The sequence below is a fragment of the Pezoporus occidentalis genome, unplaced genomic scaffold (assembly GCF_034315485.1).
Source record: "Pezoporus occidentalis ecotype Australia unplaced genomic scaffold, CSIRO_AGI_Poc_V1 ctg53, whole genome shotgun sequence".
In the NCBI taxonomy this organism is placed as follows: domain Eukaryota; kingdom Metazoa; phylum Chordata; class Aves; order Psittaciformes; family Psittacidae; genus Pezoporus; species Pezoporus occidentalis.
In genome coordinates, this window is record NW_026915866.1 from 1,685,170 (window position 1) to 1,711,482 (window position 26,313).

Sequence of the window (26,313 nt, forward strand, 5' to 3'; positions counted from 1 at the left end):
TCTTGCTCCCAGTTCCCCAGACCTTTGCATTTCTTACATATTTGTCATTGTCATCACTTAGCAAAATGACAGCGCTCGGCTTGTTGTTATGGCAACCATAGGAAAGGAAGGAAGCTTTTATGCAGCAGCGTTTGAAACTAAGCACCAACAGCTTGTTTGTCGAAGAGCAGTGTTACCTTACAGATTACAGCATTCACAAAACTTTTTTTCTGATACAGCACAAACACATCTGGTAATCAGACTGTAACGTAAATAGAACTGGATGGATCAATCACTGCTGCAGCTAGTGTCTCATGCAAAAGTAAGAAGGTGCAGTTGATGATGAGAAGGGTGCAGAAGTTGAAGTAAGCATGTGAATGCAAAGGTGAAACAGGCAAAACAAATTCAGACTCCTCACAGTATTTTAGTTAACTGATATAAGGCATCAGCTTCCTCTGACAGAAGGCTATCATCATCACAGTATTGAAAGATATTTGAATTTTATATATTTGCTAAGATCAACAGTGTTGGTAACAAAACAGTTTATAGTTTCACCAATTTGTCATTATTTAACTGGTAGTTTAACCACCAAAGATCCAGGATGATTTTCTTCCAAGTTTACCTCAGGCAATAACTTAGGTGTCCTCAGTGTTTGACAGCATCTCCAACAGCACAGCTGTTAGTACTTGCCCTTATCCAAACATTAATGATTTTATCTTTGTCTTATCCATAGGGAGAGGGGGAACCATTCTGGTGCAAATAGAGACTCTGGGTACTGAAATTCCTTTCAAAGCTTTCGGCATCCACTCTGCCAGCTGAAGTCTGTGAGAGCTTTGGAAGCTCAACAGCTCTGAGATTTAGAGGTGAGCTGTTGCAGAACCTTGAATCCAACTCACGTATCTGATGCTGGCCCAAGGGAAGTGCCAGGAAGAAGTCAGGAATGACAGATCTGTAGAACTGCTCCTTTCATCAGCAGCCAAAAATCGATGCCAGTTTTAGGTGCCATAATTTTGGACTCAGAGGCTAGGGATAATGTTCAAAGCCATTTGTATCCTAATGAAACTACTCCTCTTCAAGTCAGTTATTTAGAATGTGAAGGCATCTGTTTGGGACTCTAAATCTTGAGGTGCCAATGCTTTGATGACAGTTGTGATATTGGGATCATCTGGGGTATTTTTATATTTCTCTTATAGCTGATAACAGGGATTTGTGCAGTTCCTGAAGGTTAAAACTTTTGGTAGTCTGTCAGGTGGGCTTTGTTCTCACTAGCTCATTTTTACAAAGGCTTGGAAATAAAATCCTAGTGCAAGTTGAACTGCATGTAAATTCTGTGGCTTCAGAAGATGCATGATTTTACCCATAACTTGTATTAGTTGCTATGTTAAAGCATATAGTGTGCATGTTTGCTAAATGTTCTCATAATGTCTATTTTGGGTGAAGAAAATAAGATAATAGTGCATTTAAAGTGCACATTTGAATTAAAACCTGGAGGTGATTGTGCTGGAATGTTTTCATTCCTTTTTGAACGCAAAGAATTATTCTTCTGTCTCATCTTCTCTCCCTCTCTAGAAGAGTGTAAAATTCACTGATTGCTCTATGCCTCGTATAGCAGAACTCAGTTTAAGCCAAATGTAGTTGAGAGAGAGCCTTACCTTACCAGCAGGAGACAGCTCTCTCTTGCTATCTTCCTTATATCCATGTATTTCAATTCTAACAGTAATACAACTGCTACATTTTTAAACTGTTTTTATCTATCTAATTCATCACAGTTCAAAAGTTCATTTCTGTCTGTATAGTGAAAAAAACCCTCAACCAAATTAGAGCTGCTCTCCATTTCAATGTATTGTTCCTTCTTGTGGCAACTATTCTATGATTCTGTGATTCTGTGAATGGTGGAATTTGTGTGACATTGCAGTCAATTCAGAAAAACTGCTGTTTGAGTAACTCTAAAGTTGTCTGCTGTGGGGATATTGCCCAGCTGCTTGTTTTTAATTGCTTCCTCAGGAAGGAAGATTAAAAACAACTGAAATAGTTCTAACTTGTAGATTAGCCCAGACATATGTCCAAAATAATGCAGCTTTTCTTAGGGTTCTGCTATGTTACTTCAAATTACTCTTGTTGGGGTTAAAGTTACCTGTCTCCTTTTTTACTTACTACCAAAAGTATCATACACAGGGAAGAGTAAGCTATCTCATCCATTTTAATCTGCCATTTGGCTTAAACACATCACAAAAACAGGTATACCTGAAGGCACACTACTTTTGGGTGGAGGAGTGGAGGTATGGGTCTGTGCTATGTCCTGTTGGTTGACCATCTCCAGCAGAAGTGGCAACAATATCCATTAATTCTTCAAATGTTACAAATATTTGCTTAGTAAACAGAAATTGGAGCCTTCATGGAGATTGTAAGCGACTCCACTGTTATCACAGGAGAGCGCCTTATATCTAGTTTCAGGAAACAAATAAGGTTTTTTAAATCATAGCTACATAATAGATGAGGAGCCCTTTAGGTTGTCAAATGCAAATGATTTTGCTTTTGAGTTCCATGTCCAGAGATTCTATTAAATGGTAACACACAAGTAATAATATTCTTAATAATAATTGTCTTCTTTGATGATTATATCTGTTTATTTTACAATCACACTTAAAAAAGCAGATATCCTTTGACCAGAAAGATTGTCAAAGAACAACAAAATCCTTATTTAAAAGAAGTGTTTATAAATATTTTTTTCCTTTGCTGAAAACATGTGAAATTCTTGCAAGAAGGTAAATATTTTAAACAACATTATACATTTCCTTGCCCTTCACATTTTGAAGATTTTGTATGCCTCACTGCTTTCAATCACCAGTCCTCAGCTTTCGAGATTTCCAGCTTGCCTGTTTGGGGCACTTGAATCTCTTGCTGATGAACAAATATCCATTCACCTGGCAAGAATGGACAAGGCTGTGTTTCTTAATCTCCAGGGTAATTTGGGGGGTTGTTTTTTCATCACCCAATGTATGTCCAAATACCCTCTGGCGTCCAGTTTTTAAAGTTAGAGCAGGTTATGCAACCCATTTCTAACAACATGACCTCATGGCTGACCTGTTCTGGGCAGGAGGTTGGATTAGAGACCTCCTGAAGGCTCTCACTCTCTGAACTATCCTAGTCTTACTTCAACCAGCAAAACAGATTAATGGTGTAGGAGCAGCCTCCAAACTCTCACATAATAGCTCATGCAGGTGTACACAGTCCTTTTGTGCAGAAGACGGTGTAATTACTATCACTTTTACTACTACGGACAAGCCAGCAATGACCCAAACAGCTGTACTTGTAGATACACACAGATAATAAGTGTGGGCATTCCCGTACTTTCAGAGAGAAGTTCTGAAAGCGCTGAGAAGGTCCATTTATATCTGTCTCTGTGTACCATGTAGCACAGTAGTTTTCCACACCATAAAAGCTTGTACTGCCATTAAGTGTTACAATAGCCCAAGAAATTATGCTATTCTAATAGTAGATTTTATTTTATTTTATCTGCTCTCCAACTTTCTAACACTGTGGACCAGATATTTCATTGCTTAGTTAAGGACATCTTGCATTTTCAATAAATACATTTAGGTGTTGCATCTGTTAGCATTTTTTTTTTCCCTGTACTTTCCAGAGAAAATCAAACTCTACATCACTACTTGACTTCATGCACTTTTGTTGTACTGATGGCTAGGCTCCTTCTGCAAACTCCACATGTATCCTGTAAACGTCATTTACTGTTTGGATTGGATTCGTTCCTCAAAATCAGTGATCACTGGTCTTCAGTTGCTTTCCGTTTTATATCATATGTCAGCAGTGAACAGCGAGCAATGCCTAAAACCCATGCAAGTAGCTCACTACGTTTTGTCTGCTCTGAACACCAATAAATATTGCTGGATAAATTATTCCTCTCCTGGAATCTTTGCACAACTCTTCTTAAAAAATCTTGTAAATATGTGAGAAGTTTGAAATTTCTGTTTTGGCACCTGCACATAATGTTTCTCTGAGGAAAGATAATCCTCAAGATCAAACTTTCTGAAATTACTGTGTGCTTGCTCTGGTGCTTTTGATAAAACAGCAAAAGCAGGTGCAGAAATAAAAACTAATGCTTTGGCAATGAAATTGGAAAAGCTACTTATATGTAAAGGCTATTACATAGAAGAGATTTTTACCAGCCTGCTCAAATAATTGTTTGACTAAAAGTGCCGTATCAGGTAAAGCAAATCTCCTTGGTCTGATGAATCTTTGAATGAGGCATAACCACAGAGACTTCATAGCCTCTACCAAAATAACTGGGCTAGTCATGAAAAACCTCTGTGTAGACTGGGGAGAAGGAAATCTTAGAATGTTATGATAGCAGATTTACTTGTCTCTTTTCCAGTTTTAAGTCTGAAGCATACTATGACTACTTCTGAATACCATATTCCTTTTATTTGAGTGACCTGGTCTACTGTCCTAGTGTTAGGACAGTGCCGAGAAGCCTGAGTTTCACCTCAGCTTACTTTCAGGTTATGCACAGATTGCATCCTGAAAGAGCCTGCATCTCATTTCCTCTCTCTCCCCCCTCCCAACCCCCTCCTTTTTCTTTTTTAATTTCACAGTTTATTAAAAGATCTTGACCAGGTCATGGCAATTTTCCATTATTTGCAGAGAGAGCTGCAAATTGTGTGTTTTGAGAAAGGTGTTTAGTCTGTATTATTCCATCTCATCAGAAACATCATCTCTAAGGACGGTGAACTATTAATTTTGGTGATGAAAATACTAGGGAAAACTGAGATTGGGAAAATTACTGGTGTTGGAATTTAGGTAGGGTACCTGCCTAATATGTCTATTTATAGTTGTTGTGATTTAGAACATCTGAGTGGACATCAGGTTTCTGGTTGTAGCATTTCACAATGCTTCACCCCATTCCTCTTTGGGATGACATCTGTCAGGTTTCCATTAAATCTCCATCTGTGTTACTAGGAGGGACCTGTTACTGAAAATCTTCCTCCAAGTATGGGTTAATTATGCTTCCACAGACACCAGAGTGGTTTCATGGGGCTAGGTTTTAATAAAACTATTCATTGATGAGAGTTGGCTCTAATATGTGTTCCTGGAAGATGCCAATAACAATAGTGTTCTGTGTGAAGAGAATGTGTGAGCCTTGCCTTTAACAGCTGATTTAGGTCTTTTAATTAAACACTGAAAGTAGACGCAGTTGTGTACTTCTGTAGTGGCAAGTGTTGTAATGTTAGCATCAACACCTTTCATATTACATAGCTCTCATGTACTGAGAGTGCTTCTGGCTGGACTAAGCGTCTTCACAGCAGATATCACTATTCTGTGCTTTTAGCTTTCCACATCTGATTTGTTTGGAGATTCCCCTTTTTCCGGGGAGGTTCTGTTACTGCCTTATTACCTCTTGCTTAGAGACTACCAATAAATATTTCAGAAAGTTACCCATCTGTCCTACTCATATGGGACAAGCCTTGTGTTTGCTCTGTAACCTCCAAATTCTTTGTTTTAAACAAGGATTGTAAATGAGAGTGTGTGGGGGGAAAAGCCATCTCTCCTAAACTGGTAAAAGAAAGAGATGATATTCAGTGTATTTGAATACACAGCTTTCATTTGTCTTTCCTGTGAACAAGCACAGCAATATATGTTATCACATAAACCTTTGAAACAGAAGCTGTAGAGAAATGAGGCTAAGGAAGAAACAGGCATTAAGCATCACTGAAAAAGTTTAATAAAAAAAAAAGAATCAATACAAGTCTGCTGATATGTGTCATGAAAAATGCCTTGCAGATTAATTTCCTTGAACTGAGAAGCTTTAAATGAGTATATTAACAATTCTGGTTTCACACCTCTGTGAATTATGATCAAACGATGCCCAATTGTTGTTAAACAACATAAAAATTTGATATGTTGTCAGTCCCATTGCACAAAGCAGCACAGTTGTTTACTCAGCCAGTTCCTGCTGCAAACCCAGCACTGGGGAATGGAATAACACAAACAAGGTAATGAGTTTTAAACTAATTATGAGGTGACAACAGTATAACTGAACATACGATAATGAGTGGAAAGCTAAGGTTCATCAAATGGTTTTCTCAGCCTTAGAAATAACTTTCCTCAGACTTAAAAATTACTTCTCAGATTTATTGATGTAGAGACCTCTGCCAAGGATTGAATGGTCGAGAAAACCATTTCTATGCATAGCAGTGATTAACAGCTAACAAACAGTAATTTTGTGTGATTTTAAATCTCCTGTAAATTTACAGGAACACGGATATCTGATCGATTATTTTGGGTGTTTAGAGCATTTCAACTTGGCCTCACAATGTTTATATTTTTATAAGATGGAGGCTTTGGAAAATTGTTTCTTCATTATTCGCGCAGAGCTTCCTTAACCTCTGCAGAACTGGACCTGTGTGCTAGTGTGTTTCCTACGGTCTGCTGTTTGAAGCAAGGAGCCTGTGACTTAGCCCTGCTCACTTTTCCTCTGCTCGCTCTGTGGCTCTAGCTTCCCAACAGGCCAGGGCCGCACTGAGGCTCCGTGGTCCTACTGCCTTGCCAGGGTCACTCCTCAGATCTGTCATAGAGTTGCCAGATAACTGAAAGAGCAGAAAGTCCAGGTTCGGTTTTATTTTTTTGAGCTGCACTGAAGTCACTCTGAACACTAGTGTAAGAGTTAAGATTAAATAATGCTTTCTTAATGCAATTCAAATGTTAGCATTGTAGCTGGCAGACGTAAGGATAAAGGAAAAAAAGGAAAATTACAACTGCAGGTTTCCTCCAAGAGTGGGGTTTTTGTTTCCTGTAGTGACCATACTGCCAGAATGCTTGCACCCCTCTTGTGGTCTGTGTTTTAGTCCACTAGAAAAACCCTGGCTCTGGTGCAGCTTTCATGGAAGGGACCTAAACCTTTTACTGACTAGTGCTAAACCGTAACTGAAGATGTTAGTTATACCCTTACCTTCTAAAACATTGTGGGTTGCCTGTGTCAGGGTTTTGGGTGTGCCAGTGTCTTTGGAGACAATGCAATGGAGTTATCTTCTGCCTGGAGGGTAACAGAGCTTATTGTTAACTATAGTCTGTATACCTTTAGGTGTAGACAAATCATTGACCTTTCAAGGCCAGGTTGGATGAAGCTTTGAGCAACCTGGTCTAGGGGAAGGTGTCCCTGCCTATGGCAGGGGGTTTGGAACTAGATGATCTTTAAGGTCACTTTCAACCGTTCTGTGATTCTATGACCTGCACTGTAAGCTTAAAGCTGTTGTATATGCAGGTTGACAGAAGGAATTGAGGTGCTTTGATTAATGATTAAGATGTGACATGAAGGTACCCAGGCAAATTTCTGGGGAGCCTGTAGGCAGGTAGATGTCTTGACTTTGAAAAAGACCATGGCACAAACCCCTATGGCACACCTGTACGTGATGGATGTGCCTACAAACAGAGCCTTGAGCAAGCGGCTAGTAGGAGGTGGACATCTGAGCACGAGTAAGCATACACAGGCCCTGCAGCATGTTGTCCTTGCTACACTGCGTGCTGGCAGCAGGTGCTAGGGAGGGCTGGGGACATGGACAGAGGGGACTGCAAAGAGAAGCGGCAGCAGTGGTTGGGGGAGTTGTGACTGCCAGGTTGTGTGCATGCGGGAGGGCAGTCCATTACACTGTAATTCAGCAGCTCAATATGACACTGTGTTTTCTCTCCCTGAAATTACTTTGGGCCTATTTTATGTTATTTTTGGTGTTACATTATCCAAGTGTCCACTTGAATGCAAAAACCTGATGCATTCAATTTTGTGTCAAGGTCTTGACTATAGTTTTCCGACAGTTCCTATGGATAGTACCGTATCCCTAATGCCTTTCACCTCTAATTGTTTACGGCTTTACAAATGATACTGACAGTATCTCAGAGTGGAAATTTATCAGAGCCACAACGTCTTTGTGTTGATCTGTAAGAAACATGATTTTGTATTACATAATTTTTAAAATTGGGGGTTTTGTGTTGAATAAAAAGTTGTATCAAATACAGGACTTCCAAATTTATCAAAAAGTGTGATAGTACTTTGGAGCAAGGGTATGTTTTTATAGAAAGGCCTGAAGAATTTAAAGAGATGCCCAGCATACCTCCTCTCTGAAACTCTGACACTCCATAAATAACATCTCATTGAGCTATACGTCTTAAAAGGCCACCAGAGGAGATCAGACTCAGTTGTTGGGGCTATGAATATGTGTCATGGAGAATTTATTATCTGGAGCCCTTCTCCAGTTTCTTCTTCACATATTTACAATTGTGTTAAGCGTTGTTTTTTTACTGCAGTTTTTGGTAATGTCAGAGAAAATGTGGCAGTTAACAACAGAGAAGAGATCTGTAGGACGTATTGCTCTTTGACGTGAAGGTGTACTTGAGAAAAGAACCCATTGATTTGGATTTTATTTATGTCTGAGTGTTTCTACAGCTGCGTTCTACATGCACATATGTTCCCATGCCTATTAATAAGAGACCAGTGCTTAAGTTTACAAAGCATAGAAAACAGTGCTCCTATCTTACCAATGGAATGACTGAACAGGCTTGTAGAGGAATGAGTGAGACAGGCAGGGGCAGAGCTCAGGCACGGCTTCCAGTTCTTGGTCTGAACCAGTCTTCTGCTTGACACCAAGCTTATAATCAACAACATTATGCAGAATCTTCCAGAGAATTAGTTGTTCTACGGCAAAAGCATTTTGTAATCAGTAATATTTAAATGCATTGTTTTGCTTTGCTTTGTTTCTGTAGGCATTTTATCTGCTGCAGTGCTGACTGTTTAGCTTTGGCAAGATTTTATTGATTAAAACTTTTTAGTGAATGTGTTCACAGCTATGTTTGCATATTAGAGCTACTGCTTTGAAAACGTTTCCCTAAAGCCATCCTGATTTCAGGTCCCTATTAGGAAGCAATGCAGTTCCTCTTGTTCAATGGCTTATATAATGCCGGAAAGCATCTGGAGCATGTTTATGTGTCAACCATGAATGCAGATGTACAGAAAAGACATGTTATTTGCAAAGAGCTGAGTACTCTGTTTGCATCATCCTGATTTTATTATTATTATCACTTTCCTGTGCGAAATATCTAAGTCCTCAATAATGAAATCAATACCTAGTGAGATTTTGTTCAACAAATAAATATTAAGGGGGGGGTGGGGTGTTTTTTGTTTCTTTCCTTTTAGATCCATTTCAGTTCCTCACCAAAAGTGAACCTGCAAAGGAACAAACTGTTCAACCACTTATAGCCCGGAAACCCACTGTGATCCGAATCCCAGCTAAACCCGGGAAATGTAAGTTCTCTCAAATTGTCTGAGAAATCTCAGAAAACCTTTTTAACTGTGACTTACCATTTACTTCATTGTGTTGTTGTTTATTACCTACATTAGCTACCAAGGGAATTTTACAATATAGTTTGACAAGACAGAGGAGCCAACCTAAGGGCTGTGGTGGGAAGGAGAAATAGCTAGGAGTCATGTTCCGCTCTCCCTGCCTCCCACCTCTCATCTGGCTCCCTCCTTTGCACTACGTTTGATGTCCCTTGCACCTTATGGAGCTAGTGCCTATCAGAGGTGAAACAGTGGGGACTTCTAAGAGAAGCAGCAGGGAATAACTAGAGGAGACCTTTTTCAGCAGAAGCAAGCTTGTTTTGTCAGCTAAACCATATCACTGAGTTGTACCTTTGGTCAAATTCACTTCTGACATCAGCTGAGGATATTTGCTGCTCCCGAACTTCCTGAGAGCAGGGCCCCCACTTGTCAAAGGAACAATATTACTGTATTAAACTTTGCTTCAAACACAGCTGGGATGTAAGGATAATTTTCACAGATTACATCAAATAATTTCCCTTGACCCTGACCCTTGTGAAATTTTAAATCTCTGGCCATTTAAGCAATAGTGTTTTGGTAGCAGTTGAGGAGATAAAAATGGCATGTGAGAACTTAGATGCAAAAACCTGATGTGTTCAACTTTGTGTCAAGGTCTTGACTAAAGTTTTCTGACAGCTACCATATCCCTAACACCTTTCACCTCTAATCCTTTACGGCTTTACAAATGACACCAAGAGTATCTCAGAGTGGAAATTTATCAGAGGCACAAGGTCTTTGTGTTGATCTTTGTATGCAAGAGTACACTCTTGCTTCTCTTTAGCCTTATGTTTTATCCTCAAAGCTTAGGGAGAAATGTCACGAGATAGCTCTTAAAACTCGTATTTCAAAATCATGTTTTAGTATGCTGACTAGGTGTAGAGCCAGTTTGTAGCAACCAGATGTCCAGGTGGCTTTTCTCCTAAGATTTTCTCTCATTATTTCACAAGTTCCCTTCTTCCCCTCCTCACCCCACCTCCCCAGTGCTAAAATACTAAGATTTCTTTTCCTCTGCATAAATGAGAAGTGCATTTGAAATTATTAAAAATGCTGAGATGACTGAAAATAAAGTTATGAGAACAAGTCTTTCTGTTAATTATGATCTTTCTGATCATATAGATAAAGGTTTTTTTCAGTTGGAAGAATACATTTACGATCACTGTAAAGAATCCAAGACGTAATTCTTCTCCAGAAAGGAAATGGCGATTTCCATTTTCGGGGGGGTGGAAAGGAGAAAAAGACCTGAGAATTTTATTTACTTTTTTTTTTCTTCCCTGAGCTGGATTCTCTATTGAACTTGCAGATAACTGGTCCCTTGCTGCTCTCTAGTGGTAATGGAACTTTCCACAGGAGGCTGCCGCCCATGCTGTACTTAGCTGCAATTATCAGGGGAGTGCGAAGGACTGCTTTATGGGAGGCTGTAGCTGGAAGATGGATGTGGAGGGACAGAAGCAGGTTCCAGGAAAGCAGAGTAGTCATATATCAGTAGAAATGTAAAATGTTAAAAGTAAAAAAATTAGAAAAGTAAGTTGCACTTACTTGGACCAAGGTATAACATGGATACAGTAGGATTTACCTTGTAAGAGGGCCACATAATTGCAGTACAAGGGGTCTTTCACCATGTTGGGTGTGGAAGGAGATTAATTCTGCCAGTGACCACTGCAAACCTAAAAGAAATATCCCAAAACAACTACCAAAAACACTAGCAAAAAGGGGACAGAGCTGGATGCTTAAGAATTTGAACTCTGGTAAAACACTCATTTAGCATTAGCATTTTTGTTGAGATTTCATTAGAAAGGAAGTATTAAACTTCCACTTCAGTTATTACACTTAGAAATCACTGAAAATAACACCTGCCTTCTAATTCTTGGGTGGGTTTTTTCTTCCTTTATTTCCTTTAATTATGGTCTTGTAAAGAGTGGAGTCAAGGAAATTAGGCCATCTGTATATATCAAGATTTGAAGTGGCATGAATAAATAAATCTCTCGTGCTTTTTATAGATCAATAAGGCATGATTAGAAAAGATTCCTCTTGCAATTACTGTCAGGTATTGGTTTTATTTTTCATCCATCAGACTAGCTTAGTAGAGTGATGAACTGCATTAGTTTTATTTTTCCTGTTCTTGGTCATAGGTGGTCGCAGGAAACCAACATGGTAACTGTGAATTGCTTCTAAGAATAAGGGATTTATCCTTGAACTGATCCATTTTTAAACATCACACCAGTGTTTTATATCATAATAATGCAACTGAGATGTTAAAAACAACACTTCTCCTTCTTACAGGTTGTTTCTTTGAAAGTACTTTTCATGAAATGAGCAACTGAATGCTTTCATTTGGATAGAATCTCTTTTGTCATCAATCTATAAATGTCCAGGCTGTCTACATATATTTTTACATAACTTCAAGACTGGCTGGAAGTCAGAAGAGCTGAAGTGTCTGAAGTTCTTTGTATGAAATTAATATTCTTGGTATACAAATACATTGTAAAATAGATGGCAGGGTTCTAATACGTAAAGACAAAATGATTGGTACATAGAGACAAAATGATACTAGCAAAACCTGTCTAAGTGCTTCCCAGGTTTCAGTGACTTTGAAAGCAGTACAATATATCATATAACTAGCAGGTTTTTATGTTCTTTAGTGAAACTGAAGACATTATCACTTTTCCCTTGTAAGAGCTATACTGCTTCCTCTTCCATTTTCTATATTTGCTTAGCTCCTTAAAGACTACCAGAGAGCTTCCATCTCTCTTTTCTTTCTGTCACCATGAATTTTGAAGCAGGCAACAGTTTCTTTTCTTGCCTTTACCTTTCTGGAGATTCTTCCATCCAAGTCTCCTGATCTTTCAGGGTTACTTGAAATAACCCTCAGCTGTTTTCCAGCCTGAAAGATATTCCAGGAGCTGACAGCTGAAAAAAGTGAGCCAGTTTAGAAATGTGGCTGAGAGATGGTGATGGTGTTTCAGGGTATCCTGTCATGGGTCTGACATTCCCAAGGGTAGAAACTCTTCTACTCGTCTAATATTATATCAACAAGTATTGCAGCTGAAACCCTGAAACTCTAGAATAATTTACTGGTGTCCTGAGTGTAAAGTGAAGATCCATTATGCAGTATGGAAGGTACTTCTGAAATTAACCCCAGAGTTGCAATATTCCATTCATGTTCCTTTTTTCTTCACTAGTCTTTAAGTGTTCCTGCCCATTGGCTGCTCTGCCTTTCAGTAAGGAAGTTGTGTTCACAAAAAAATGGCCCAAATCAATATGCATTCCCTCACCTATTGTTGGTTCATGTGAAGAAGCTATTAATTAGACTTTCATTTGGGAACTTTTTGGTTTTTTTTACAGCTTTAAATGAAATCCTGCATAGCCCTCCGCCACTTCCTGCTGAAAAACCTGTTGGGAACACCTCTGATATCGCAGTGGGAAAACAGAACAGTGGTGACCTAGTAAAAAAAGTGGTAAGTTAGGACTGTTTTCCTGTATTACAGCTTTGTCTGCTTTGGTTAACAGATCTCTTGTGACTCTCAAGCATTTGTAAAGTAAGTTATTTGAAGGACCAAAGGATTAAAAGAGCTACTCAAAAATATAAGGCTTTTTTCTTTTAATTGCGTTCTCTGATTTAATCAGATAATTTAGACTGCTGTCAGTTCTGAAGAGTACTTTGTTGATTTTATTGAACTTTGATCACATCTATCTTCAATTTTCTGTATTTAGTAGCTGGAATCGGGATATTCTACAGTTTACTTTCAAAAGCATGGCAAAGTGTTTCAAAGTCCAATGAGATTTACATAGTGAAATGCTGTCAAAGTCCTTTAGAAATGTACTTTTTTAACTCCATACACATGGTACCTCTCAGTGTCTGTGCTAATTTCCAGGCAGAGAAAACTTCTGTAGATGAATGAAGCTTGCTTTCTTCAGCTCTTTCCTTCTAGTTGTTTTCTTCTGGTCCTGTTAGAGCTAGAGTAGAACCATCTATTTGGGAAAGTAAGGCTCTGCTCCTTGCTCCTGAGCACCTAGTAATGGTAGACATTGTAGCTGTGTATCCTATATGTCCTTTGACATGGATTTACAAAAGGGAATTAGAACAAACTAGAAAATGACAGTAGAATTTCCAAATATTGAGTGTTGTGATGGCAAGAATGACAGTCTTGGAAACCACAGGCAGTAAAAAGATAAAGTCAAATCAAAAGCCCTCACTAGCTAGAGAACTGCCATGAAATTTCTTTGTGGCTACTTCTGCTAATAGGATAAAGTGTTTTTTAAATGTCTTGATTGAAGAGGCTGTTCATAGAGGTTCCATCTTTTCTGAGTAATGCTGAAAAAATAATGTCCAATACAAGATGTTAAATACCATTTTAAAGAATGCAATCTCAAAACTTTCCCAGTGTCATCCAGGTTATTGTGACCGGCATATGTAAGCCTCAGATAATGTTTTTAAGAAAAAGACTGCATCAAGTCCACTGAAACATTCACATCTTATCCTTGGGAAGATATGAACTTCTGTGCTTCTAAAGCTAGTATTGTTTGTCAGTGGAAGCAATTAACCAACAACAGTAGAAATTGTTGACTGTAAGCAGTAGTTGGCATAGATTTCTTCCTTTTCACACAGAAGAGGAATTTTTTTCATATAACATCCCCACCTGAAAGTGGCAGGTTTCTTTCTAATCAGGATTGTTCAGCCAGGAACATTCATTTTGAGACTTAATCAAAGGTCAAAATTTTGTCACAAAATTCACCTAGGTATTTTCTAGGGATGAAAGATCACCAAAATTGTTTACCAGTTTTAAGAACATGTATCGCTAATTAAGTAAACAAGACCATTCAGACCTATTGGATATTACTGGTTCAAAAAATGATACTTTTGAACCCAGATTCAGCACTCTCATTTACCACGCTGTTCCACAAGCAGCTGTGCTTGTTCAAAGGAGCTGGCAATACTTTCTGGCACTGGGAGAACAGTGAACAGCAGGAGGCAGAAAGGATGGTAACTTGTTAATCCATTGCTGTGGTCCAAGCCCTTCAGACATGGCACATGTTTCCCTCTGCTGACTGTTACAGGGTAGTAATCTCTGGCAGGGTCAGGATGGGCAGCTGAGAGGAGTAACACCATAATGTGCCAAAGCAAAATTCACCAGGGTTTGTATTTTAGATCTCTAGGAAACATACTTAGATGTCTTCTTTAATGACAGTTGATGTTACTTGCAAGAGATGCTGTCCTGTGTTTCATTAATGTCATGTTTTCTGCTTTAAGCCTATTCAAAGTGTTTCATCTGTCAAAGTTAGATCAAAATTGATGATGTGACTGCAGCAGTTGAAATTCTGTGGGCAGTGAAATTGTACATTTGTATGACTCTCCTGAATTTAGCTCTTGAGCCCTGACTCCCATGTGGTAGGAGAAGAGGGCTGGGTCATACTTAATGCACAACTCAAGCTGTGATTCACGTAGTCACCCAGATGATTTACATTTTCTTCTGTGTCCAACAAGACTTTGAAATGCTAGAATGCACCATACTACTTATCACTTTATTCCCAGACCTCTAGCAACTCCTGTTTTTCCTGTATGTAGCTTATAATTTAAGAAATGCATCATTTAAACAAGTTCATTTTTGTTTCTTAGGCTTAAAGAAGTGGCTTTTTTCTTTTGAATCTTTATAGGAGTCAGATCATTCAGAAAAAGGTGGAGTGCCTCAGCTAGATCCTCTATTACCCCCAAGGTAAGTGCAGTTCTTCAGTGATTCACTTAAAAGTGGTGTTTCTAAGTTAGTTTGCCTAGTTAGTCTCACTGTAGACACTACCAACTCTATTTCTAACTCAATAGGCTTGGGTAGGTAGTATGCTCACTAATAAATAGGCAGGACCAAATTGCTAGCTGATTAATACTTGTTTGTACGCTATTGGTATGAGCAGGGAGATTATAGGAGGACAGCTGTTTGGCTCTTCAGCTAATGTACAGTGGCTGCTGACAGTCATTCCTTTCTGCATCTTTAACCTTTTCACCCACAGCACTTGCACTTGTGGCTGGGTTTGAGTGGTAAAGGAATGGAGGTGGCAGTTGCTGTCACCCTGAAAAGGGCAGATGCTGCGCCACTGCCTTCCCAGAAGTACTGGCTAGTTTATACAGTTCACTTCAGCCGTAAAATAACTGTGAAGATGCAGAATCAGTGATAACCTTAGGGTTTTTATTCTTTTGACCCAATAAGAAAGAAGGTCTGTAGAGGCAAAAGTAGCTGGACCAGCCTTAAATTCAGGTCCACTGAATGCCAGAGACAAACTGGAGGAAGATAAAGCATTGGCTAGCTAGGCCACTGTGGCTATCTCAGCATCTGCACTCTAAATCTGTGGGCTTCCTCTGTTGTGTCAGAATAAGAGAATACTTCAGCTATTAAACTTAGACTACCAATAATAATAAGTATTCATTAACAGGAAAGAATATGGTTGTACCCACAAAGAAACACCTCATTATCGTCCCTTATGGGCTTGTTGCTTTCCCCTGTTCTGTTTAGTGTAGCAGCATTCCTGATTCTCCTGAGGGTCTCTGGAACTGCAGTAAACATTTTGTCCTTTGTCTTTTCTGATCAAATGGATAATTTTTTTTTTTTTAAGTAAGCAATAATAATTATTTGAATTGCTTGTTAGAGTTTTCTTGTTTAGTTGACTTGCGTTACAAATGCATGGGTTGGTTTGTTTAATGCAGTCTAACTTGGAATTTCCCATTTTGTCAACATTAAAAAAAGCTTACTTTAGGATGAGGCCAGGAAACGGGAGAGGTGGAAGTTGAACAGAAGTGGATTATTTTTTTAAAATTGAAAAACGAATCCAATCTCAAATAGTAATGGAGAACTAGTAGCAGGAGCATTAGTAGAACACTAGTGTCTCAAGTTGTGGATGACACTCAAAATACGTCAGAAGGAGACTCCAGAGATCCACTAATGCACATTTGTTGTGCTTAATGATTTTTACAGACCCTTGAGGAATTCATGTAAGCAAATAGTTGTGCTGAATTACACTACATGAAAGAGGGACAACTGTAGCAGAAACCTGCAGTAAATGGCCAAATATTTCCCATTAATAATAAAACAATTTTGTATTTTTGGAATAGTGTTAGTGCCAGGGTTCTTAATAACAGGAAGCCAAAGTTATGTATACATAATGCTTGTTTATAACAGAGGTGATTTTTTCATTAGCAAATTATTGATTTGGCCACACTCTGATTCTAAAAATTGTGGCTTGGGTGTACTCTATCAGCAGCTTTTTTTAATCAGTGCTTAGTAAGGGGGATTTTTTAGATTAATTACCACTGACACCTACTAGTTTCTGATTTTTGGTTCTTAAACTACTGGCACACTAATGGAAGTGTGGTACCTCCAGCACTGCCAGAAAACTCAAGTGTTTTCACCAGTGTTTTCTTTCAGCAGTAGACATCAGTTGCATAAAAGTGGTAATTCTGCTATTGATGCCATAGTGCAAAGTGGTGTTATGTGTCATCAGTTTCAGTAGAGGCCCAGAAGTCACTTGAGGTGACATCCCAGGGAATGAGCTAGTCTTATTGCTGAAGACCAGCTAGACCAGCAGAGATTCTCAGGGCTTTCACTAAAGCTCTCCACTAGAACAACTCCCTCCTAAGGCAGCTTCAGACAAAGCTCTTTCTCAGGGTGGATTGCTGAAAGAAATCTGGCTTACGTAGTGGACTCTCCAGAAAGCTGGCAGGCTGTTGAGAAGTGAAAGAGGTGAGCAGACTTAGAAATACGTAGTCAAGCAATCTAAGGACTTGATCCTCTAGTTCCAGTATCTGAAGAGTTCATTTATTCCCAGAGAGCTTCAGGTACGACAAACTTTACAGTCCAGATCATCCTGAGTCATGTTTCCTCATTGTATATTCTATAGCTAGCGCTGTGGTGGAGGATGAGGCAGCAGGCTTATTAATATGAATATTTCCTTTATGCTTTACCTGATTGTTAGGCCTATGAATGGAAAAATTATACCTGCTCGACCTCCCCCACCTAGAAGTGTTCCTGGGAGGCCACCTCCACCAAAACTCTCTGCAACCAAGACCTCGTCCCAGAAGGAAGCTCTTTCACGGTCTACATCTGACATCGCTCCTGACAGAAAAACCAGCAAGTTCAGATTGGGACCCAAGAGAACAAAAAGTTCAGTCTTTAAAAATTCAGATCCAGCTTTACCTCCTAGACCTAAACCAGGTCATCCTCTCTACAATAAATACATGGTGAGAGTTGAGATATTCTGAGACTATTGGTCATAAACCAGTGTTGCTTTAAACAGTAGTGAAAGAGGTAGTGAGGAAGGCTACTATGATGTGGCTTTCAAAGTGTATCTATCAGCATAAACTTCCTTAGAAAATACTGATAGATAGATAGTAATAAGTACTGTAAGGTAATACTGGAGAAAAGAATATACAAGCAAAGTACAGATATGTGTATTTTTGTGTATATATATCATTAATATATATAACTTTAATGCATATCTTTTGGGTTTGAGGGGTTCTTTTTATAGTCACCAGTTCTGAATTCTACCACAGCACATGAAAAGATGCTAAATGATTGCGTTTGTATATTGGTTTTCCCTGTATATGTCAAAATGCTTAACTTGAAAAGTAGTTGACCTTGCTTAATCAAGCCTGCAAAGAGTGAGGAATGTAATATCACTTACCTTTACATTTTCATCCTATTGATGCCATGCATTTTCAGTATAAAATAGTTTCTTTTTGGTATTGCACATGTTGTTACGGAATAGTAAATGTAAGTGGATCAATATTACAGATAAAAAGGAGAGTCTTTCCCCAGGTACTTGAAACTGATCAGCAATCAGAGTTGGTGGCTGCTTGAACCAGTGCTGTTGTTAAAAAAAAAACACCCACGCAACCATAGCATGAACATCAACATTCAGTACAACGTGGAAGCTTTCTGTTGCCTTCTCTTTGATCTTCACTCTTGCATTTAGATCCTTGGTGGAGCACAAGAGCAAGAAAGAGAGAGAAAGATGTATCTAAGTTGATAGTAGGAACAGCTTTGAGATAAGGGAAGCATGATGCTTCCTCTCTGATGCAGCCACACCTGTTTGCATAAGAAACGTGTGACAAATTTTTTACATGAGATTTTATTCAGTAGCAGATCACTCGTAATTCCCTTCCCTCAAATGTTGCTGCCAATGAAATTTTCTGCCAAGTTGTTTTTCCAGTGCTCTCCATGACAAATGAATACATTTTTGTGCCAGTGTGTTGCTGAACATCATTAACTGTATGGTATGATACCAGTTAGATGGCTGAGACACTTCTAAAGCAGATGACAGCACCTGAGTTTCTTCAAGTGGCAGTTCATATCACCAGCAGTCTGTTTGAGTGCCTTCCAAGGACCTTGTCCTCTTCCACTGGACTGCTAAATTAGTTACCTGCAGTAGGTGGTTTGAATAATTCCATTGTCTGACCATTTTCACTTGCAGTGTGAATTTCAGGTGCTTAGAAGTGAAATAGATATTTCTATTTGCCTCTGTTTCTATTCAAGCTACCTGTGCCTCATGGAGTTGCCAAGGAAGATTGTCTTCCCAGGAACAATGGAGATCTGTCTTGTAAGGTAAGGCATTTTTTTCTGCTGATAAATATTTAATGAGTAAGACTCCTGTTGTGTTACAGCATCAAGTGCTTTGGGCTTTAAAGGTTACACTGAGAAATATAATAGTGTTTTCTTAAATCCTTGTGTTTCTTCAATAAAAACAAAACAACTGCCAAAACAAAACCCAATAATCATGATTTGCCTCATAGCACAAGGACATTCTGCTTCCTTAGCAGAGCAACAGTTATTATTTGGAGTGCCAGAAGGTAGAGGAAACTGGTAAAATTCCTCTGTCTCATTGGAAGATAATCACTCCCTTGGCTGAGTGTCTGAAAAGTGGGCGAAAGACAAGTGAGTAGCTTTATGAAGTACTGTATATGATACATCAGTAAATTGGCTTTGACATACAGACTTCAAAGTATTTTCCTCTTTTTGCTTCTACAAAACTTAACATGTTTTTAGGGTATGACTGGATCAATATTAAATAGTATAAATTACAGCTTTGAGCAGCCTTTTTGATTATTAACAGAAACCTACATGGCTGAAATATATTTCTATGCAATCTGTTGGTTTCTGTTGTAATTCGTATTATTCTGGCCTTATCTTTGTCCATGTTGGTCTTTTGGTTGGGTTTTTTGTATGCAATCCATTACTTTGAATGCAATTCACAGTGGTTGTTAATTAGTACAGTCTAAAAATTCCTAGAGGGAGGGAAAAAAAAAAGGCTCAGCATTTTGAATATCATTTCCCTTTATGAAGATCCCACAGCAAAACTCTTTTCCGCTCAGTTATCCTCTGGTAAGCAAAGGCCTTGTGGCTTGCTCACCCCTCTAAAATGCTGAGGGGCAGATGTGCTGCCCCTGATGAGTGTACTGGGGAGAGTTGGGCTGGGGTGTTCCCTCGAAGAAAGCAAGAGTGGCTGGCAGCATGCAGTACTGAGCAGCAGTGCAAAATTTGACCACAACCCTTGCAATGAGAGTTGATGCCAACGCTCCAGGTTTCTGACCCACAGATTGCTGAGGCTTTTTCTATACTGGGAAAAGTTACATGCCTTTCCTTCAGTTTACTGGCTCAAAAGTAGGTTTTGATGAAATGTATTCTGGTTTGCACTAGCAAAGGGCATACAGGATTCAGTCCCATAGCTCTGTGACCGATATTAACCGTTGCCTCCAAAGGTGATTATCTGATACCAGAAAAACATGGTGTCTAAAGTCACAAAATTACTTTCAGAGCATGTAACAGAGAATCTTCCAATGATTTATAAACTACGTGTATTTATATGTTGTCAGGATTCAAATCACCCTCCAAAAGTTTCTGACACGAGTGCACCTCATGCTGTAGTCCTGCATGATTTTCCTGCAGGTAAGCAAATGTGAATATTCTGGAAGCTTGTTTTACTCCCAGATTTTCAAATTGGAATTTGATTAAGAATTATTGCTTAAAAATGATGAGGAAGCTCAACCTGCAAAGCCTGCATGTAGAGTCGTTCAAGTCCATGGGTTTAGCTATAGTTGGGCTAGTCTTTTAGTTAAAGCAAACTAGTTTATCAAGTGTAATTAAGACTTTTTGAAAACCCATTCTGGTTTTGTCTGTGGTATTTATATTAAGAAGGTTTTACTTAAAGAAAATCAGTGAGTGTGACAACTACTGTTAACTGAAATGATGCTGTCTTACAGAGCATCCTGATGACCTGGAACTCCATTCTGGAGACACTCTTTGTCTTTTGGAGAAAATCGATACTGAGTGGTACAGAGGAAAATGTGGGAATCGCACAGGGATATTTCCTGCCAGCTTTGTTAAAGTAATTGTATGTAGGCTTTGTGTTCATTGCTACGTAAGATCCTGCTGCATTTGTTTTCTGGTTCTGTTTTACTCTAGCTCCTGTGTGTTTAACTAAATTCTGTATTTACATAATCTCTTTTCCCTCTGGCAGTACAGAAGACAGAAGATATTGTTTGTATGGTATTAGAAAGATGCTTGATTTGGCAGGACCAGCTTGTGTTATGGGGATTGTCTTGCTATCATTTGAAGCCAAGTGAGAAAATCATGGCCCTTACCAGATTCTCTTTGTTAACCTGGGTGGTTTCTCAGGGTCTACAGAGCAGATTAGTTGTTCACAGCTGCATGTAGGAATCAACACTCGGTAAGATGGTTGCTTTTTGTGCCTCACCCCAATCTCCCAGTTTCATTTTCCTATCCCTTAAACTGTGCTGGAATCACCACTTTCATAACCATGTAGCGACCTAGGTCGGGGCAACAGTTGGGCCCAATGAAACATGGTATTTTTCTTCCTAGATTTTTTTTTTTTTTCCAAGCTGGATCAATCAAGCTAAGTGGCTTACTAAGTGGCTGCACAAGTGGTGGTGCTGGCACAGTGCAAGGAGATTGTGTTGTTGTAAATGAGCGGCTTAAAGCAATCCTGTTAGTGAATGTGACAGTAAACGGCAGACAAGAGACAGGTGCAGTTTTGGAGCCCAATAGCAGTTAATTTACTTCTTATCTTTAAAAGAGATATAGTATGGTTCACTGCATCAAAAGCTGGGTCAAATCTATTGCAAGCCTGAGTCTGAGATTAAAGTCCATTCTGCGACAGTAGAAGGGGCCTTTGGGCTATCCACACCAGCCGTATGGACATGGAGGAATGCTAAACTTGACACCAGGATGCATTGAAGTTGTATGGCTGGGTATTCACATGGGCATCCATTTCACTTGGAGAAGAGCACAAGCTCCTGGGGAGATTCCAGCTTAATACAAGATAAAATTTTTTCACAATGAGAACAATCAGCCATTGGAATACTCTCCCCAGGGACGTGGTGGATTCTCCAGCACTGGGCACTTTTTAAGATTTGGCTGGATAGGGTGCTGGGACATCTAGTTTAGGTCATGTTTTCCCAAGGAAGGTTGGACCAGATGATCTTTGAGGTCCCTTCAGTGTGGTATTCTATGACCCATTAAAGATAGTGTCTGTGTCAAGCCAGGACAGCTGGCAGAGATGAGCACTGCCGCTACATGGGCAATACCAAGTATTTGGTAACCAGCAGAGAGTGCAGGGTGTCTGTTTTGCTTGTAATGGTGTTTAAGATTTTAAGAAAAATACTGAAGAATAAAAACTAAACTTGGCATTAGTAATAATGGAACCATGCTTGATTCACTTTCATGAGAAAGATTTGTTAGCTAAATGGAATAGCTACTTCTACACAGACCAACAGTTTAATTTAAAAGCTTTTGTTGCTACTGATGGCTAATAGAGAAAAGATTTTATGTTAAAACAGTGAAAAGGCTATTTGGGTTGACTTCAGCATTGATACAGACAGATACAACTTCGTGAAAGCTATGGAAGATGTTTCAAATTTCTGTTTTAGTTGGGGTTACCCTTTGAGTGCAAAAATCTTTTGTTTCAAAAAAACATTAAAAAAAGGGGGGGGTGTCAAAAAATAGCACAGTACAGGAGGTTGATTTACTGAGGACTTCATTCATGTCAGATTTGATGTTGATACAAGGTCTCTATACTATACACGACAGTGTGGTGAGCTAGGTTAACAGCTTAGGTCTGGATACCCAGCAATAATACATGGTTGTTACTTAGAACCTTCAGAGCACCACAGGTGCCAGCTGCTCTAGAAGGAGCACAGCAAAGATTATTTGTCCTAAAAGCCAGCATGATCTCCAGTCCTTCACATAAGCTAATGTAACATTCTTGTTGATTTTATGGGAGCTGGCTAATGTGATAGCAAACTGTAACCCAAAGCTCCTCGCCAGGGTCTCTAGGGTCTTACACATCTCACAGATCATCTTTTGTGTCATAAATAACGATACCAAAAATACAGTTGAAGTCCTCTTATGATAAAGGCATTGAATGCTGTCTGTTTGATATATCTATGTATTGATTTTCTAAATTGTCTTTCTCCAGTTCAAGTGAGATTTGTGAGATGTATTTGTGTTTGGAGGACAGCTGGCTACCAGAACCCAGACAGGATAAGTGTAAACAATAATTTTGTCTGTTGTAATATATTGTGCTAGTAAATAATAGAGAGCAATTACCAACTGAAAGTTGGGAGTTAAATGCAACAACATGTAATTGCATCCAGTCCCATATTCTGTCAGTCATGCCCCAAGTAGAAACAGCAAATCAGTTTCACAACAGAAAACATTAAACAGTGCTCCTTGTTTGCATGGGATTGGAAAATGAGAAATCAGGCATACAAAACTGAAATCTACATTAGTATCATCAAATATCATAGCATGTATAGAGTGTCACATGGAGGTCACAACTGGAGCTGACGCCTAGCTGAAAAATAGATTATTCTGACTGGTTCCAAGTTTATTGTACTTATGTTGCCAGAGCTTGAAACAGAAGATTTTACTAATTTTGCTGTCTTACTAGATTGATGTTCCAGAAGAAGGCAACAGGAAAAGAATACCCTGTTCGTCACAATGTATTAAGTGAGTCACATCAATACTATTTTCTTTTTTGTGTTGATTTACTAGTAAGTAAAAAGAAAGATAACTTTGAAGCGTTGTCTGCATTGAGGCTAATATGGTGAACAGTTTATTCACCAAAATATATTTCAAAAATTAAGCTCTCAAAACTGACAGTTTTTGGTGAAAACATCGTATTCAGGTAAAAAAAAAAAAGAAAGAAAAAAGCCTAAAAACACTTCATTTTTGTAAGATAAATGTTACAATGTTTATAATAAATGTTCATGTAGATACAGTCCCCTTCACTCACTTTTCTTCCTCTTAAGAGTTGTATTAGAAGAGCATTTCCCATAATTCTTCATGCAAATTGGTTACAGAGAGTGTGGACCGATCTGATGAACTTGAGCAGCACTGCACACTTCTCTCTTTGCTCCTGGACTTGCCAGCTTTCTTCCAGTATCCTTATAAGACACAATGTGGTAGGGCTCCCACTCATTTGAAAGAACAAGATAAAGTGGGACAGAATACAGCTGTACTTTAAGTAGAGAAATCTATCTAACCTTAAAATGCATAACTGTACAGGTGAATCTGAAGTTCCCCAAATGAAATTACCAAATATACTTCAAGCACATTTGTTTGCAAACACTTGTACTAAGATCTGTGGGCACAAAACAGCTTTTGTGCTATTTTTACTCGATGATTTATTGGATTTTGTAATCATTCATTATACCAATTAAAACAAATTCAGGGAGAGAGAGGAACTATTACTATCAATGGGATAATTCAGTTTGTTCTTCAGATTGAGCTTGGCTTGCCTTAAATGAAACTTTATTTTTAAAAGCTGCTTCTGCAGCTAAGAAAGAAAGAGGTAGTGCTAGCTCTGTCCTGAAGCTTTGGCAAAAATAGGAGTGGGGGACAGAGGTGAGAATCAAGCAACTGACAATGCTTGTATGTTGTGATGCTATATAAAGAATTAAAGCCTGTTACCACTTTTTTCATTTTTGAGAGATTAAAAATTTTCTTAATTTCTTATTATTTCATTATTAGTTTATTACATTATTATGTATATTTAAAGGAAGAAAAATATAGGGTTTTTTTTCAGCATTTCAACAAACTGTGAAATTTGTCAGATGCATTGATGTTTCGTTGATAAATAAGTTATTTCCCCATGCCTGGGATGGATTTTACAGAATGAAGTTTGTCAAAGTAGACTAAAACTATCTTTCCCCTGTGAAACCTCCATGCATTTGGGATCTGGGACAAATACACAACACCCACCCCCTACCCATGCTTGCTTACATCTAAATTTGATGCTTGCTCAAAAAAAACATCAAATTCTTAACATAAGTGTATCAGGACACTTATTTGGATATAGGCAAAACTATAAAATGAGTCAGGTAGCCCAGAAACAAAGTGACATTGTTCTTGTTGTTTGGAAGAGAAATAGGGTCTTATGCAAAATACTGTAACAGGGATTGTGATGCAGAAGTTGCATCCAGCTCCTTCATCCTCCTCATAAAGCAGAGATGAGAACCAGGGCTAGATGCCAATTTTTCACCCATCTTGTCTTCCGTGCATTCTGTCATTTAAGTTATTACATCAGTCCATATTTTGGACAATGCTTGCATATTATTAAGTGGGCAATAATAATAAATAAGGCAAGTCAGTTTCTCTCTTTATTTTTGTGCAGAGGCCCAAGATGTGTAGCACGATTTGAATATATTGGAGATCAGCAAGATGAGCTCAGTTTTTCAGAAGGTGAAACTATTATCCTGAAAGACTATGTAAATGAGGAGTGGGCCAAAGGAGAGCTCAGAGGCATATCTGGAATCTTCCCCTTGAACTTTGTGGAAGTAATTGAAGATCTGCCTGGAACAGGTATGAATATGTTTGCAAAAATCTTCAGGAACATGGTTTTGTACTGCATGTGTATACGAGAAAAGTGCAAAAGGACAATGAACGTGGGAAGGAGGTAGAAAGAGAGAAAAGACACATTAAAAAACCCAAAAGGAATAGCAGGACTTCTTAAGAAGCTATTCTTAATAATCGCTTTAAATATCTAAAATCTCTATCATTAGTAAGGTTTTGAATAGTCATTGCTGTCATTCTAAGTTGTGCTTTACTTATGTAGGTACAGGAGCAACACTAAAGAACAAGGTGGAGGTTTCTTCTTCCCTTCCTCAGGTAATAAAACTTTGTAGGTGAGGGCCAGAATTTAAACAGCATTTTCATAGCTTTACACAGACTTTCTATTCTAATGTCAGATTAGCTGCACAACTTTATCCCTGGATGTAACACAATGCCCACAGTACACAGTGCTGCTTGGTCCCATCTTGAAATCTGACGGTTGGCCTAAACCGATTGAATTCATAGCTCCTGGCAAATTAACATCAGTAAATTCTTATCCTTTGTGCTGAAGCAAATTCTTGTTAGCTCTATTTTAAGTATTTCTTTAGTGGTCTAATTTTGACTTGATTAATCCTGTCCCCTGCCATCAGTGATAAAAAGGAATGCGTCTGAGCCCAGATGAAATTCTGTGGTAATTGCTGAAATGCCATTCTCGTCTACATCTGCAGCAACGCTATTGTATGAGAGAAAGTCAGGACACCCATGTTCTGTACAGCTGCTTTCACCAGCATCCATCAGCTTATGGGCACCATTAACGCTTCTAAAATTAATGCATTTCTTCTGTTCACTTGAATAGAACAACAGATGCTCAGAACAGTGGTGTGAAGCGCTTCATGATTTCACAGCAGAAACCAAAGACGATTTATCCTTTAAAAAGGGCGACTACATCCAAATACTGGAACAAGTAGATCCAGAGTGGTATAGAGGAAGACTGAATGAAAAAGAAGGGATTTTCCCAGCAGTTTTTGTTCAGATCTGTTCAGGTACAGTGCTCCTACTAGATGGCAATTCATTATTCCTTGGGTTGTGACAGTCATGGCATTTGGGTTCTGGGAGAACCCA

At 38.8% G+C, this 26,313-nt stretch overlaps 1 protein-coding gene across 3 annotated transcripts in view; it reads left to right on the forward strand.

Moving 5' to 3' along the window:
- SH3D19 (SH3 domain containing 19) overlaps positions 1-26,313 on the forward strand; it is an 84,719-nt gene that overhangs the window by 52,755 nt on the left and 5,651 nt on the right. For 2 of the 3 annotated variants that reach the window (XM_062637540.1, XM_062637541.1), the window contains 11 exons: positions 9,179-9,286; positions 12,704-12,816; positions 15,014-15,072; positions 17,318-17,582; positions 18,877-18,945; positions 20,214-20,286; positions 20,601-20,731; positions 23,309-23,367; positions 25,034-25,221; positions 25,475-25,527; positions 26,048-26,234. In XM_062637540.1, coding sequence (XP_062493524.1) covers positions 9,179-9,286; positions 12,704-12,816; positions 15,014-15,072; positions 17,318-17,582; positions 18,877-18,945; positions 20,214-20,286; positions 20,601-20,731; positions 23,309-23,367; positions 25,034-25,221; positions 25,475-25,527; positions 26,048-26,234 — 1,305 coding nt within the window. Of the gene's footprint in view, positions 1-9,178; positions 9,287-12,703; positions 12,817-15,013; positions 15,073-17,317; positions 17,583-18,876; positions 18,946-20,213; positions 20,287-20,600; positions 20,745-20,869; positions 21,068-23,308; positions 23,368-25,033; positions 25,222-25,474; positions 25,528-26,047; positions 26,235-26,313 lie in introns of those variants that run through there. The other variant, XR_009968280.1, reaches the window with a different exon arrangement.